This window comes from Aulonocara sp. 'chitande type north' Nkhata Bay, linkage group LG18 (assembly GCF_057382095.1).
Source record: "Aulonocara sp. 'chitande type north' Nkhata Bay isolate Kocher_YH1m ecotype deep benthic linkage group LG18, A_spYH_male_GT1.1, whole genome shotgun sequence".
Taxonomy (NCBI): Eukaryota; Metazoa; Chordata; class Actinopteri; order Cichliformes; family Cichlidae; genus Aulonocara; species Aulonocara sp. 'chitande type north' Nkhata Bay.
The window spans coordinates 24006871-24019665 of record NC_141361.1 but is presented as its reverse complement, the minus strand read 5'-3'; the positions used below and the strand labels follow the sequence as shown (position 1 = coordinate 24019665).

At 37.5% G+C, this 12795-nt stretch overlaps 1 protein-coding gene across 1 annotated transcript in view; it reads right to left on the bottom strand.

Moving 5' to 3' along the window:
* The window catches only part of dnah9l (dynein, axonemal, heavy polypeptide 9 like), a 47040-nt gene that overhangs the window by 2531 nt on the left and 31714 nt on the right, over positions 1-12795 (bottom strand). Inside the window, exons 76-89 of the mRNA XM_086273293.1 lie at positions 12665-12787; positions 12380-12573; positions 12100-12248; positions 11806-11933; positions 11539-11676; positions 11263-11352; positions 10983-11174; positions 10704-10823; positions 10287-10346; positions 9941-10123; positions 9501-9683; positions 9059-9174; positions 8713-8825; positions 8481-8621 (exon numbers count right to left, since the gene is read on the bottom strand). Of these exons, the coding sequence (XP_086129419.1) occupies positions 8481-8621; positions 8713-8825; positions 9059-9174; positions 9501-9683; positions 9941-10123; positions 10287-10346; positions 10704-10823; positions 10983-11174; positions 11263-11352; positions 11539-11676; positions 11806-11933; positions 12100-12248; positions 12380-12573; positions 12665-12787 (1930 nt within the window). The remainder of the gene's footprint in view (positions 1-8480; positions 8622-8712; positions 8826-9058; positions 9175-9500; positions 9684-9940; positions 10124-10286; positions 10347-10703; positions 10824-10982; positions 11175-11262; positions 11353-11538; positions 11677-11805; positions 11934-12099; positions 12249-12379; positions 12574-12664; positions 12788-12795) is intronic.

The following is a 12795-nucleotide window of genomic DNA, read 5'->3' as shown; positions in this document are numbered from 1 at the left end:
ACCCATTACATAGAAAGATCTCAGCTTGTGAAGGGATACAATAAAGGTGGTATCAAAACTCCAGAATTAGAATTTATGGTTGGCACCCTTAGAATTAAATGGTTAAAATCTTGTCTGTCACAGCCAGACTCTACTTAGCTCCACATCCCATGATTCTTGTTTAATAAAATAGTATACAGGATTAGACTTTATTTTGAAATGTGATTTTGCGGAAAATAAAATCCCCATAAAGATATCAAACTTTCCAAAACAGACGTTGCATTTTTGGGAAAATGAGATTTTCAACTTCTCCCCATAATTCAACCTTATGGAATAATAGGGTAATAACACTTAATCAAAAATCAATTTTCAAGAGTGACTGGTTTGAACAAAAATATTATATTCATAACAGATTTGTTGGATGATAACGGTGTCATTCTAAGTTACACAGACTTTTCAGAAAAATATTGTCTAAACTGTTCTCAAAGACAATATAACAAATTTTGTGAACTGGTCCCACTGCCTCTGCTTCATTTGATTAAAATTTTTATGATATACAATAATTTCTCATCAGTGCTCCCAAATTTATTGCTAGGGCAATGTCAGCTGTTTGATAAAAATGCAATAAGAAATTTGTTAGTAGTTTCTTCAAAGACAAAATATTTCATAGTTACAACAGAATGGTTACATGGCATGGTTCTAATTTAGTTATTTCATATACACTGGATAAAGCATACTAAAAATTTATGAAATAGCCTATTCTACCTAAAGTTAAAGAAACACACTTTAAACAAAACTAATACTGTGGCAGAATTTCTAAAAAAAGAGATTTGGCTTTGAGGTGGATCAGTGTTCTTTTTGTACTGATGAAAATGAAACCCTAGAACATCTTTTTTTTTTCCTATGCCCTATCACACAATGTATTTGGTGCAACTTAAAAAATTGGATTTCCCTAAATATTAATGATGTGCCACTGTTTGAATTACATCATAATTTTTTTTTATATGGATCATCTAGCATTGGATGTCTCAGACATTATTAACATCATCATACTTGTTGAGTATTGCAGCATCGACAGCGATCAACTCGAAGGAAAATGACGACGGAGGCAAAAATGTCCTTAATATTTTTGGGAACTTTATTCCTCATCAACATGCGGCAAAACTTTTCTCATGGGTGCCATTTTCGTTGTGGTATACTTTTTTTTTTCTTAGGGGCGTGTTGACGCAGCATCCGTGCTCTTACAATGAAACAGTGCCTCCTTGTGGTGGCAACTAAAATACTGTCTCTGTTAAACCACAGTAACCATAATGCAGTTAAACACTGTACAACATGAGTACACACAATGAATATCTTAACAATACTTTTGAGTAAATATCATATCCATTGTGCTAAATGGAGGAACGCTAAGCCTTCTCTCCCTGGTTTTATTGATGATTTTAAGATATTTTTCTTTGCTAAAAAAAGACAAAAAGCACATATGCCAAAAAAAAATAACCAGGATAATGCACGTCTCCCGCTATTCTAAATTTTGACTTATGCTGAGGCTAATATATTGTTAAGTAATGCAGCTGTCTCACTAAGGTCCAGAATCGATTTGTTCCACGATTCGATTCAATTCAATTCGATTTGATTATGGGGAATTTTGACAGTCAGAAATATTATAATTCAGATCAGTACATTTACATATTTTTGTATTTAAAAAAAGGAAGCTGACACACGCAAGACTTTATCAAAGGTGTGAGCATCACAGCAGATGCCTTTGTGTCAAAGTAGCTGAAGATAAAACACATAAAAACATGAAGGTGGTTTTCCTGGCCTGGGATTTTATAAAAAATATTCTGCAGTGCATCAAAAACGAAAGAAAACCATTAACATATGAACGTTACCTCTGACGTTACAGCGGTTTTATTAGAGACACGGCTAACGTTTTGCATTTTGCATAATTTTAAAAAGTTTAAATTTATTCAGTATTGAACGGCAGAAATTAGGTTTTCTTTTCGGAAGTATGTAAAATGAAAAGAAAAAAAAAACCAGCGGCCGACTGCGCTGTAAACAACAGTAGACTTGTGCATAACAAGCAAGCGAATAATACAGAAAACAGATTTTTAGACGGGAAACTGTTCTTAAATACAGAGAGAGAGAAAGAGAGAGAGAGGGCTGTGCATGACGTGCGATTTTATCGTGGTGGAAGCAAAACAGTGAGGGAATTCATGACGATGTTTATGTGAAGCGCAGTTTGGATCTCCTTTTGCTGCTGGTTCAGTCAATATTGTTTGGAGAGAGATAAAACTAACAGCTTTAGAATCGGCGCAAAAACGGGGTGAAAACAAAGCGCGGACCTGCCGACAGATCAGAGTCAGCGAGCTGTCGGCTTTCAGCCCCGACCGTGTCCGTGCTGTCGGGTGAGAAAGGCGACATCTCACTGATTCTGATCCGCGGGTCCGCGCTGTGTGTTTACGTCTTTGTGCAGAAGCCCTGTACCTGCTCTCATTTACTGTCTTAGCTGTTTGGTGGTTGTTGAAATTTTGTGAGGTTTCACCAGAGATTCTGGGATTTCGGGTAAAATAAATTTATATTAAAAAATCGATTCAGGATTTTAATGAATCGATTTCACGTTATCCAAGCCAGAATCGATTTTAATCAATAAATCGATTATAAAAACCCACCCCTAACTAACAGGTTGCTGAGTAGACATCTGTGTAGTGGGTTTTTTTTTTCTTTTATTAGTAATATAAACATACAAACAAAATGCACCATATATTACAGAGTCAGAGAATAAACATTTCTTACATATTAGCAACTTTCATATATAGTGAAAATAAAATATAAAGATGGGGTCACATAAATTAACAGATTATTAACTCACTAAATCAAAATCTTCTACAAAGGAAACAAAAAAAGCAGCCTTTTTCTTTTTAACTAAAGTCAAAGATTTAACCAACAGGTTTAGGTCGTTTTTCCAGTGAGCCAGTGTTGGTTTAATCTTAAAAAAGCGACATTTATGTATAAAATACTTACACAAGATTAATAACACATTAACACCATAATTAGCTTTCTTTTCTTTCAAAAACACTCCAAACATTATCATATTTAAGGTAAATGGGGTAATTTGAATCCCACTGGAATAAAGCCAGGTATGAAAATCCAACCAAAATATTTGTATAAAATTGCACAAAAAGAATAGATGGTCCAAATCCTCCTCTTCTGTTTCACAAAATACACAATTACCCGTTTCTATTTTGAATCTATCACTAAGGAGTCTATTTGTCGGGTAAATTTTATTCAAGATTTTAAATTGGACTTCTTTCCCTTTAGGAGGGATAGGGAAGGTGATCTAATCAGTTCTTATTTTTTCAATTTCTTCCCTTTGGAAATCTTTTAATATGTAATTACGTCTAAGTAAATTTGGAGAATAAAGACTCCTTAATGAAGATCTAAGAAACTTATTGTTGCATTTAAGAATGCAAAGCCGCAATTTGTGCCGTCAAACCCCATTGTTAAGACGTCGTCGCATGCTAAAGTCAGTGACCATGGCTATGCTAGCACTGAAGCTGCCAACGTGGGCTTAAACAAGCGAGAACGAGGAACAGACTCGGCGCCGCCAACTCCTTCAAAACAACCGCCAGAGGAGAAAAGAACAAAATCTTCAGAGAAGGAAGATGATATCTCCAATAAAACTATTTTTGAAGCCATTATGGGACTTGACAAAAAATTTGAAGCACAACTGGAGGATATCAAGGAACAAAACAAACAAAGTGCAGCTATGGTTGCCAGCTTGGCTAAGGCTGTAGAGTTTAATGCTGCAGAGATAGTTGATTGCAAACTGAAAGTTGTTAAACTGGCAAATGCGAATGAACAGCTGCTTAAAGAAAATGAAGACTTGAAAAGAAGAGTGAGAGAACAAGAGCGCTACCGAATGAGGTGGTGCCTAAAACTGAAAGGGGTGAAGGAAGACAAAGATGAAAACATTAGAGTGAAGGTTTTGCAAACGCTTCAGAAGATTGCCCCTGACTTGAACTTAGAAGAGGCCGTTGATATTGTCCACCGCTTAGGGAAACGAGTTGATGGCAGAAACAGAAACATCATTATTCTATTTACACAGAGGCGAATTAAAGAAGAATTGTGGAGGCGCACCAAAGACTCTTCAACCTGCAAGCAAGAAGGCATCAGCTTCGCGGAGATGTTGCCGCAGGAGGACATACAAGATCGACAGCGCCTATGGCCTCTGTTGGAGGAAGCAAGACGTGCGGGTAAACGGGCCTACTTTCGTGGTCCACATGCCTTCATTGATGGACGCAAAGTTGAGGAAAGACAGGAGAACTAAAAATGACAAAAACTGAAATAGTGGAAACTTGTTCGCGGTCTGAGGAGCTCAGCATTTAGTACTTTTTTTTTTTCTTCTTTTTCTCACGTGGTGAGTGATATTCTGTCTATAGTTCATGTTGAATGTTAACATTTGTTTTGGTTCTTTAAATGTTAGGGGTTTAAGAGAATCTGTTAAAAGAAAAGCCTTATTTTTGTACTGCAAAGGTAAAAAATCAAACTGTATTTTTCTACAAGAGACTCATTCATCTGATAGTGATGTATCTTTTTGGTCAAACCAATGGGGTAGCAAAATCCTGTTTAGCCATGGCTCAATGAGGTCGGGGGGTGTAGCAATTTTATTCAATAACTTTCCCGGGGATCTTGTAATACAACGAACTGACTTGAATGGTCATTGGTTGATTGCTGTAATGAGAGTTGAAAGTTTGTTTTTCATTTTAGTCAACGTTTATGGATATAACAATGAAAGTCAGAATAAAATTATGTTAGAAGATATAACTTCAAATATTTTTGAACTTAAAGGTCGATACCCTACAGAATACATTTTAATGGGTGGTGATTGGAATATGACTCCTGATGAATGGACTGATAGATGGCCCTCAAGGACAGGTAGACCACAAAAAAATAACCTAATTATAGAATTTTTGATTAATAACAACTTGACAGATATTTGGAGAGTAAGAAATCCAGAAATTAAGAGCTTTTCCTGGTTTAAACCAAATGGAGCTTGTAAATCTAGAATAGACTATTGGCTAGGAAGTGACATCATTCTTAGCCACACTGTAAAAGTTGCAATGTCAAATGCACCTCTATCTGATCATTGCTTTATTGAACTGTGCTTAGAATCGGAAATTAGACAATCAAATAAAAGAACTTATTGGAAGTTCAATGCCAAACTTTTACAAAATGAAGACTACTGCAACATAGTCAAAAAAATTATAAAAGATATTATGGCTGATCATCTAATTGTAGGATATATCAATAAATGGGAATTCATTAAATTCAAAATTAGAGAATTTAGTATTCAATTCAGTAAAAACATAAGTCAAAAGCAAAGAGAATATGAATGTAAATTATTCCAAGAAATTACTTATTGCTGTAGTAAAGATGATCTAAATACCCAAGAAAGGAGTAAACTTATGGAGTTGCAAACTAAATTAGATCAGCTCTACCTAAATAAAGCAGAAGGAGCTTTTGTGCGTTCACGGGCCAAGTGGATTGAGGAGGGGGAAAGAAATTCTTCATATTTTTTTAATTTAGAAAAGAGCAGACAGAAAAGAAATTTTATATCTTCTCTGTTAATTGATGGCATTGAATGTGACGACCCTAAAATTTTGGAGAATGAAACTTATACATTCTATTCCAATTTATACTCCTCACAGTTCTCCCAAGCAGATTGTGATGTCTTTTTTGATCAAATAGATAATCTGATCCCTAAAATTGATGAATCATTTAAGGAATTATGTGAATCTGACTTCAGAATTGAAGAGTTAGATGCATCTGTTAAGAAAATGGCACTTAATAAATCCCCTGGTCCAGATGGGCTTACAGTTAATTTCTTCCAATTTTTTTGGGAAGACTTATGGGAAATTTTATTCAAAGCTATACTGGCCAGTATTGAAAAGGGAGAATTGATGTCTAGCATGAAACAAGGATTAATTACATTAATTCCTAAACCAAACAAAGATAAACGACAATTGGATAACTTAAGGCCCATAACTTTATTAAATACAGATTATAAAATTTTCTCTAGCTCAGTTGCAACAAGGCTCAAACAAGGGGTTTCAAGTATAATTAGTGAGACACAATCAGGGTTTTTGAAAGACAGGAACATTCATAATAATATCAGATTGGTTTTAGACTTACTGGACTACAATGATCTGATTAGTGATGACAGTTTTATTCTTTTCTTGGACTTTTATAAAGCTTTCGATTCAGTAGAACATCCTTTTATTTTAGAAACACTAACTCGATTTGGATTTGGGGATAAATTTAGGAAGATAATAGATATACTGTATAATGATATAAATAGCTCTGTGTCATTAGGCTATGGCACTGGTAAAAGATTTAGCGTCAAAAGAGGAATTAGGCAAGGGTGTGGAAGCTCTCCGTTGTTGTTCATAATGGTTGTGGAGATGCTCGCAATTCTAATTAAAAACAGCAGCGTTGCCGGAATTGAGATTATGGACAATTCTTTAATAATTAGTCAACTTGCGGATGACACTACTCTTTTCTTAAAAAATGAACATCAGATTCCCCTGGTAAAACAAATAATCACTACATTCTCAAAAGCTTCAGGCTTAAAGTTAAATTTAAATAAATGTGAATTATTGGCATTAAAGGAGTGTAATTCACAATTACTGTACGATATAAAGGTGAAGAAGGAGGTAAAATATTTGGGCATCACAATTTCAAAAGATCACAAAGTCTTAGAAAAAGTAAATATTTTAGATAATGTTGACAAATGTAAGACAATCCTAAATAAGTGGTTACAAAGAGACATCACAATTTTTGGAAGAATATTATTAACCAAAATGGATAGTTTATCTAGATTTATATATCCAGCTTACTCTCTATCAATATCGAATAAAGTTATTAAAACAATTAATAGCTTGAATTTTAATTTTATTTGGAGGAATAAGTGCCATTATATATCTAAAGATGATTTGGTTAAACCATACATTGAAGGCGGTGGAAACGCAATTGATTTTGACATAATGAATGGTGTTTTGAAACTTAAATGGTTAAAATCCTTCCTAAATAATCCACACTCCATTTGGTTTTTTATACCAAGTAAGGTCTTTAACACACTAGGGGGTATCGACTTTCTCCTAAAGTGTGACTTTGAAATTACTAAGCTACCTGCTAAACTCTCTGAATTCCATAAACAGGTCCTTCTTTATTGGAAAATGTTATTTAAACATAATTTCACTCCACATAATAGCCCAATTTGAAACAATAGATATATACTGATGAACAGAAAATCTATTTTTATTCAAGATTGGTTATCAAAAGGTGTTTGGGCAATTGCCCATTTTGTAGATGAGGAAGGACATGTTCTAGGACATCAAGATTTTTGCCAAAAGTTTAATATCCAATGTTCTAAAAGTAAATTTAATCGGGTTATAAAATCCATTCCATTGTCACTTAAAAACATAGTTGTAAATGATATAATATATTCTGACATCTCCCCCAAGTTAATAACCTTTTGGGCATCCATAGTTATAGTTCGAGTGGAAAGAGAATAAAGTTACTTAGTAAATTTTGCGGTCTTTCGGAGCTCCTGAAAAAACACGACTGTTCAAGCCGCCATCTTGGTGCCTCACCTGTGTAGTGGTTTGTTTGAAATCTAACACTTTTTCCTTCAGTTTCCTTGTCAAGAATTAACTTCCTGTTTAACTAAAATGCCTTCCTGTTCAACTGAAACGCCTTCCTGTTCGACTGAAACACCTTCCTGTTTAACTGAAATGCCTTCCTGTTTAACTGAAATGCCTTCCTGTTCAACTGAAACGCCTTCCTGTTCAACTGAAACGCCTTCCTGTTTAACTGAAATGCCTTCCTGTTCAACTGAAATGCCTTGGTTTTTCAGTAGTGTGTGTGAGAGCGTTTCAGTAGTGTGTGTGAGAGCGTTTCAGTAGTGTGTGTGAGAGCTAAAATTTCAGTAGTGTGTGTGAGAGCGTTTCAGTTGTGTGTGTGAGAGCGTTTCAGTTGTGTGTGTGAGAACTAAAATTTCAGTAGTGTGTGTGAGAGAGTTTCAGTTGTGTGTGTGAGAGCGTTTCAGTAGTGTGTGTGAGAGCGTTTCAGTAGTGTGTGTGAGAGCGTTTCAGTAGTGTGTGTGAGAGTGTTTCAGTAGTGTGTGTGAGAGCGTTTCAGTAGTGTGTGTGAGAGCGTTTCAGTAGTGTGTGTGAGAGCGTTTCAGTAATAATGTCCCTTACGGCACCTCATAGCTTTACGCTAAACTTAATGAAATTCCCTCAAGCTACTTTGAGATATTGTGACAACAGGACAGACAGACAACTGGAAAACTGTCCCCAGTGCAAAGGTACATATACACAGTTAAATGTATGATTTTATTTGAACTAAAACACAGACAAGGAGAATTATGCACAAAGAAGTGGCCTGTGGTTCTGCAAGCTGCACCACAATAAGCAGAAAATAAGTGGCAGTGTTTCTACCTTCCATATAAAGTCCATACACATATGCACCCTCCCTGGCCGGTTGGTTGAACTCTTCTTTAAACTTCTTGGTCACATCCACTGTCAGATTCACTTTATCAAGAGGCCACTCATTCTTACGTGCCAGAGACTGCATCACAGCTGGAATGCAAGGACACGATGAAATAACTAAGAATTGGTTAGAAGTCAATGTATTAGTACAAATTTTCTATATGCTGTAAATGAATTTTACCAGTGAGAAAGGACTGTGGGTTGAACAGCCCAGACAGCCAGACAACACTGGGCAGAGACAGGTCCTGAGTCCAGCTGTCAAGTTCTTTGCAACGCTGCATCACGTCGTTATACCTGACATCAAATGAAAGGAAATAGACCGAGACAGCTGTTTGGATGATGTCAGTCATGTGGAAACTATATAGGGCACTGTAACTCAACTCTTCACTATATGAAATGTATAACAGTACAATACCTTGGCTTATTTGATTCCCTTGCACATTATGCAAAATTGCATCAGCTGAAATTAAATGCAGAGTCTTATATAAGATTTGGGAAATCCATCCCCTGGAGAAAGAAAAACACACCATATTGCCAGGCTGTAAGTTGAGGGGTAGGCAAGCTTGGTCCAGCTATCTGGGACGTTGTCAAAGAACAAGGCTGCCTGTAGCTTCTCCATCTCAGAGGACATGGCCAGTTCACCCTTTAAGAGAGCAACAGTATAACCGCACAGATCAGAATTTATGCATGTAGTAATTTAACATCAGTGAGACATTAACACGTGACCTCTAAAGCAGCAGTGTAAATACTGTCAGAAACTCAGCTGAACACATTTTTGCATAAAGAGCAAAAGCTTCTCTGATTTCTCCTGATGCAGGCTTCTTTTCATCCTTACATCATTTGTTTGACACACACTCTGCTGTGATGACAGTCTGTGCTGTGATGGCTTCTGTGTTTATATATTATCCAGACTAGTTTTCTACTTCTACTGTAAATACCCATTCAAACACACAAAGGTGTCAAGCATACCTTGAGTCCAAGGTCAAGCTCCTTCAGCGAGCGGCGTATCTCATAAATGAGTGTGTTCATGCGCTCACATTCCTGGAAGCACACCAGGATGTATGGCGATCGTTCAGCTGTCTTGGAAGTGATGTCGGTCATGTTGTACACCTCTGGCAGCTTTTCCAGAACTTCATCTAAAATTGATTTCACCTGGATGTGTGTAGAGCAAGTATATAGTCAGTCCAAGATGTTGGATTTACTGGTTTGCTCATTTCTATCTTGGTTCTCCTAGAATTAGAGAAGCGGGCTAACTGTGTTCCTACTGTGAATAATTTAAACATTAGAGGAGTGAATGTATCTGTTTCTGTACTTTTTATCTGTTTTATGACTTCACTGGTCACTGGTTTTGATCTATAATTGTCTTTTTATACCTTCCAAGAAAAAAAAAACCTGTACATCTACTGTACCTTCTCTTCTAGTGTTTGTGAGGCTCCCTCTCCAATCACAACATCAGGGGACTGCAGCTCCAGCAGAGTGTGAAAAAGGTTATCTGATGTCACTGTCAGGAACTCAATTTCTGCATTGGGATGCAACCCATAGTGCACTGGGCTCTCATGGGGCAGCATCTCATCTATGAAATCATGGTAGCCCTGGAGATGCAGAGTAACATTTTCATTTAATGAGCTGTACAGTCAGAATTATTTAGTATGAAAACTGGCCTTTAATATTCATTTACATGACAATATTTTTTCAGGGTTTAAGGTACAATAGTGTAAAGTAAACTTTAATAAAAAACTACTGGATTTAATTTACCTGATAATCCAGGTTGGAGGGAATGACAAATCCCGGTGCCAATGCAAGCTTCCGGTCAAACTAGGAGACACAAAACAGAGAGAAGTATTGTTAGCTGTGGGACTCACATACTGTACAAAACATAAAATTATTCCAAACCCAGATGGCAAAATTCCCTCGGTCTGGTGCAACTGGTTGCCAGGAACTCATGCCAGTATTTTTTTTAGCTTTTATGGACAGTCTATAGTAAAAAAGTAGTCAATCTGCTCTAACTGGAGCTGATTTTCAACCCAAAATGGCCCAAGTCTGCACAAGAAGAGCAGTTACATTTGGCTACCATATAATGCCTGCGGAGAAGCCTGTTCTTTTTCTGCAGAACACAGCCAGGTTTGCTGGCACACTACGTCCATGTTTTCTTTTACTGTCACACACACAAACCTGATTGGGCTGCATGTATTCTTCCAGATAAGTTCTGCAGAGGCGTCTGTCCCAGTCATCAGTGATGTGTCCTCCATACATGATTTCCCCAAACAAATACCTCAGGTCCTCCCATGGCACCTGTGTCATCATAATTATAAAAATCACTGCCAAGGCAATCACAACCCTAATTCGCCTGTGGCACCGTCACTTGCAGCACCACTGACAACCTCATACATCAGTGTTTCGGTCATCCAGTTATACACCATGCTTCCTATCCACAACAACAACAAAACCCACCTGTGCATTAGCCTCCAGGTAATTGTAAAGGACATTAACTGATATAGTCAGATCTCCAGTGCTGAATGGATACTTTCTGTTCCAACCCTGGGGCCCAAACTTCCTCCTCTCCGCCACACAGGCGTGAAAGTAACAGAGAGAAAACAGGATGGTCTTAAACTCCTGCTCACGGCTGCACTGATCCAGGATGTCCTGGAGAGAGGGCAAAGCAATAAGTGAATTGATAAATAAATCAAAACAAATGCACAAAGAACACAAGGAAAGAAAAAAAAAAAATCACCTGGTCAAAGTTATCCAGAGCAGCATGTAGATTAGCATGCATGCCTGTAGGAGGTTCATTGGTGATCTTTATAGCATTTTCCAGAATTCCCTGAGTAAAAAAAATAAAAAAATAAAAATTTCATGTCACTATTAAAGTGTTCAACTGTAATTCAATGAATGCAATGCTGGTATAGGTTAAGACAGCTGGGAGAATAAATTCCTTATGTAGATGTTACATTAAAGTGTTAAAGTGAGACAAAGTGTGACTTTTCTTGCATGCTTGCTGAATCTTTACCTGTGGGATAATGTGTTCTTGGGCCGTAGATGCCGGCTCAGCGCTCATAAACACTCTGTAGTCCGGATGGCTGTCTTCACAGCAGCGCTCCAGGAGCTTCTCAAGCGCACCCAGCCAGCGAGCAACCAGATGGATGTTCTGCAGGGAAATGGAAACACATAATCAAAGCTCAATAACTGTAGCATACTCCACAGGCACTGTCATGCTGATTTCTTTTTCAGATTCTCCCCATTCTAACATAAGAAAATGTGTTTCTTTTAACTGGACCTGCAATATAACCCAGTGACCCTCCTTAGCGGCCTTTTCCATGGCGAGTTCAGCCACAGTTTCCTGTCCTTGACCCAGGGAGACATTGTGAAGCTTCCCAAGGTCAATAGTAAAACCCAGCTTCCTTCCTGGGAAAACAAAGGACTGATTTTTTATGTGCTAACCTTAACACTCTTTTAGGTTGTCACTGAATTGTAAAGAAATGGCTGGACACTTAAATTATTAATAAATCAACACATTACAGTGTGCGATCAGGCAGTTGTGTTTGGATGCATGCAGCTTTCTGAACAGTACCCAGCGATTCGACATCTTTAAGTGGGTCCACTCCTGGGGAGAGGATGAAGAAAATAGGGGAGGAAGGACCACTTTCTCTAAAGGACTTTGCAAATTCAGTCTTTCGTCCCTCTGTATACTTCACACCGAGCTTCTCTTCAACAAAGTTCCTAGAGTCGGGTTATATTGACATAAACGAATGAACAAACACTGCTTTTAATAGTCCTTATATGGAAATACACTTAAAAAATAGAAAAGACAAAAACACAGTTAAACAAGCAGGAAAACAAATCCTCATCACCTTAGAGCATAGGTCATTCGGTCAGGCCTCAGGGCTCTCATCATGATCAGTTTCTGCAGCGAGCTTTTTCCCTTCCACTCCTGAGGAAACTTCTCCTTCTCAGGACACTCTGACTCCACCAGCTTCTTCCAGCGCTTGGGTGAACCTTCAATATCCCGATCCAGACCACGAAACTCATCAGTGAAACTCATAACCTGGACCGATACAAGAGAGAGAGCAGTTTTTGATTTGCATTGCAATTCAAATGCCAACAAAAATAAATGCTGCGTGTATGTGCCTGTGAACCTTGATGGCGCTCCAGGCCGAGTTGGAAAGAAAGTCAAGGGGGCTGATGTAGCTGTGGTCAATGTTAAAACGCAGCAAGAAGTCCAACTCTCTCACAACTATCTCCTTACTCATCAGGAGCAACTGAAATA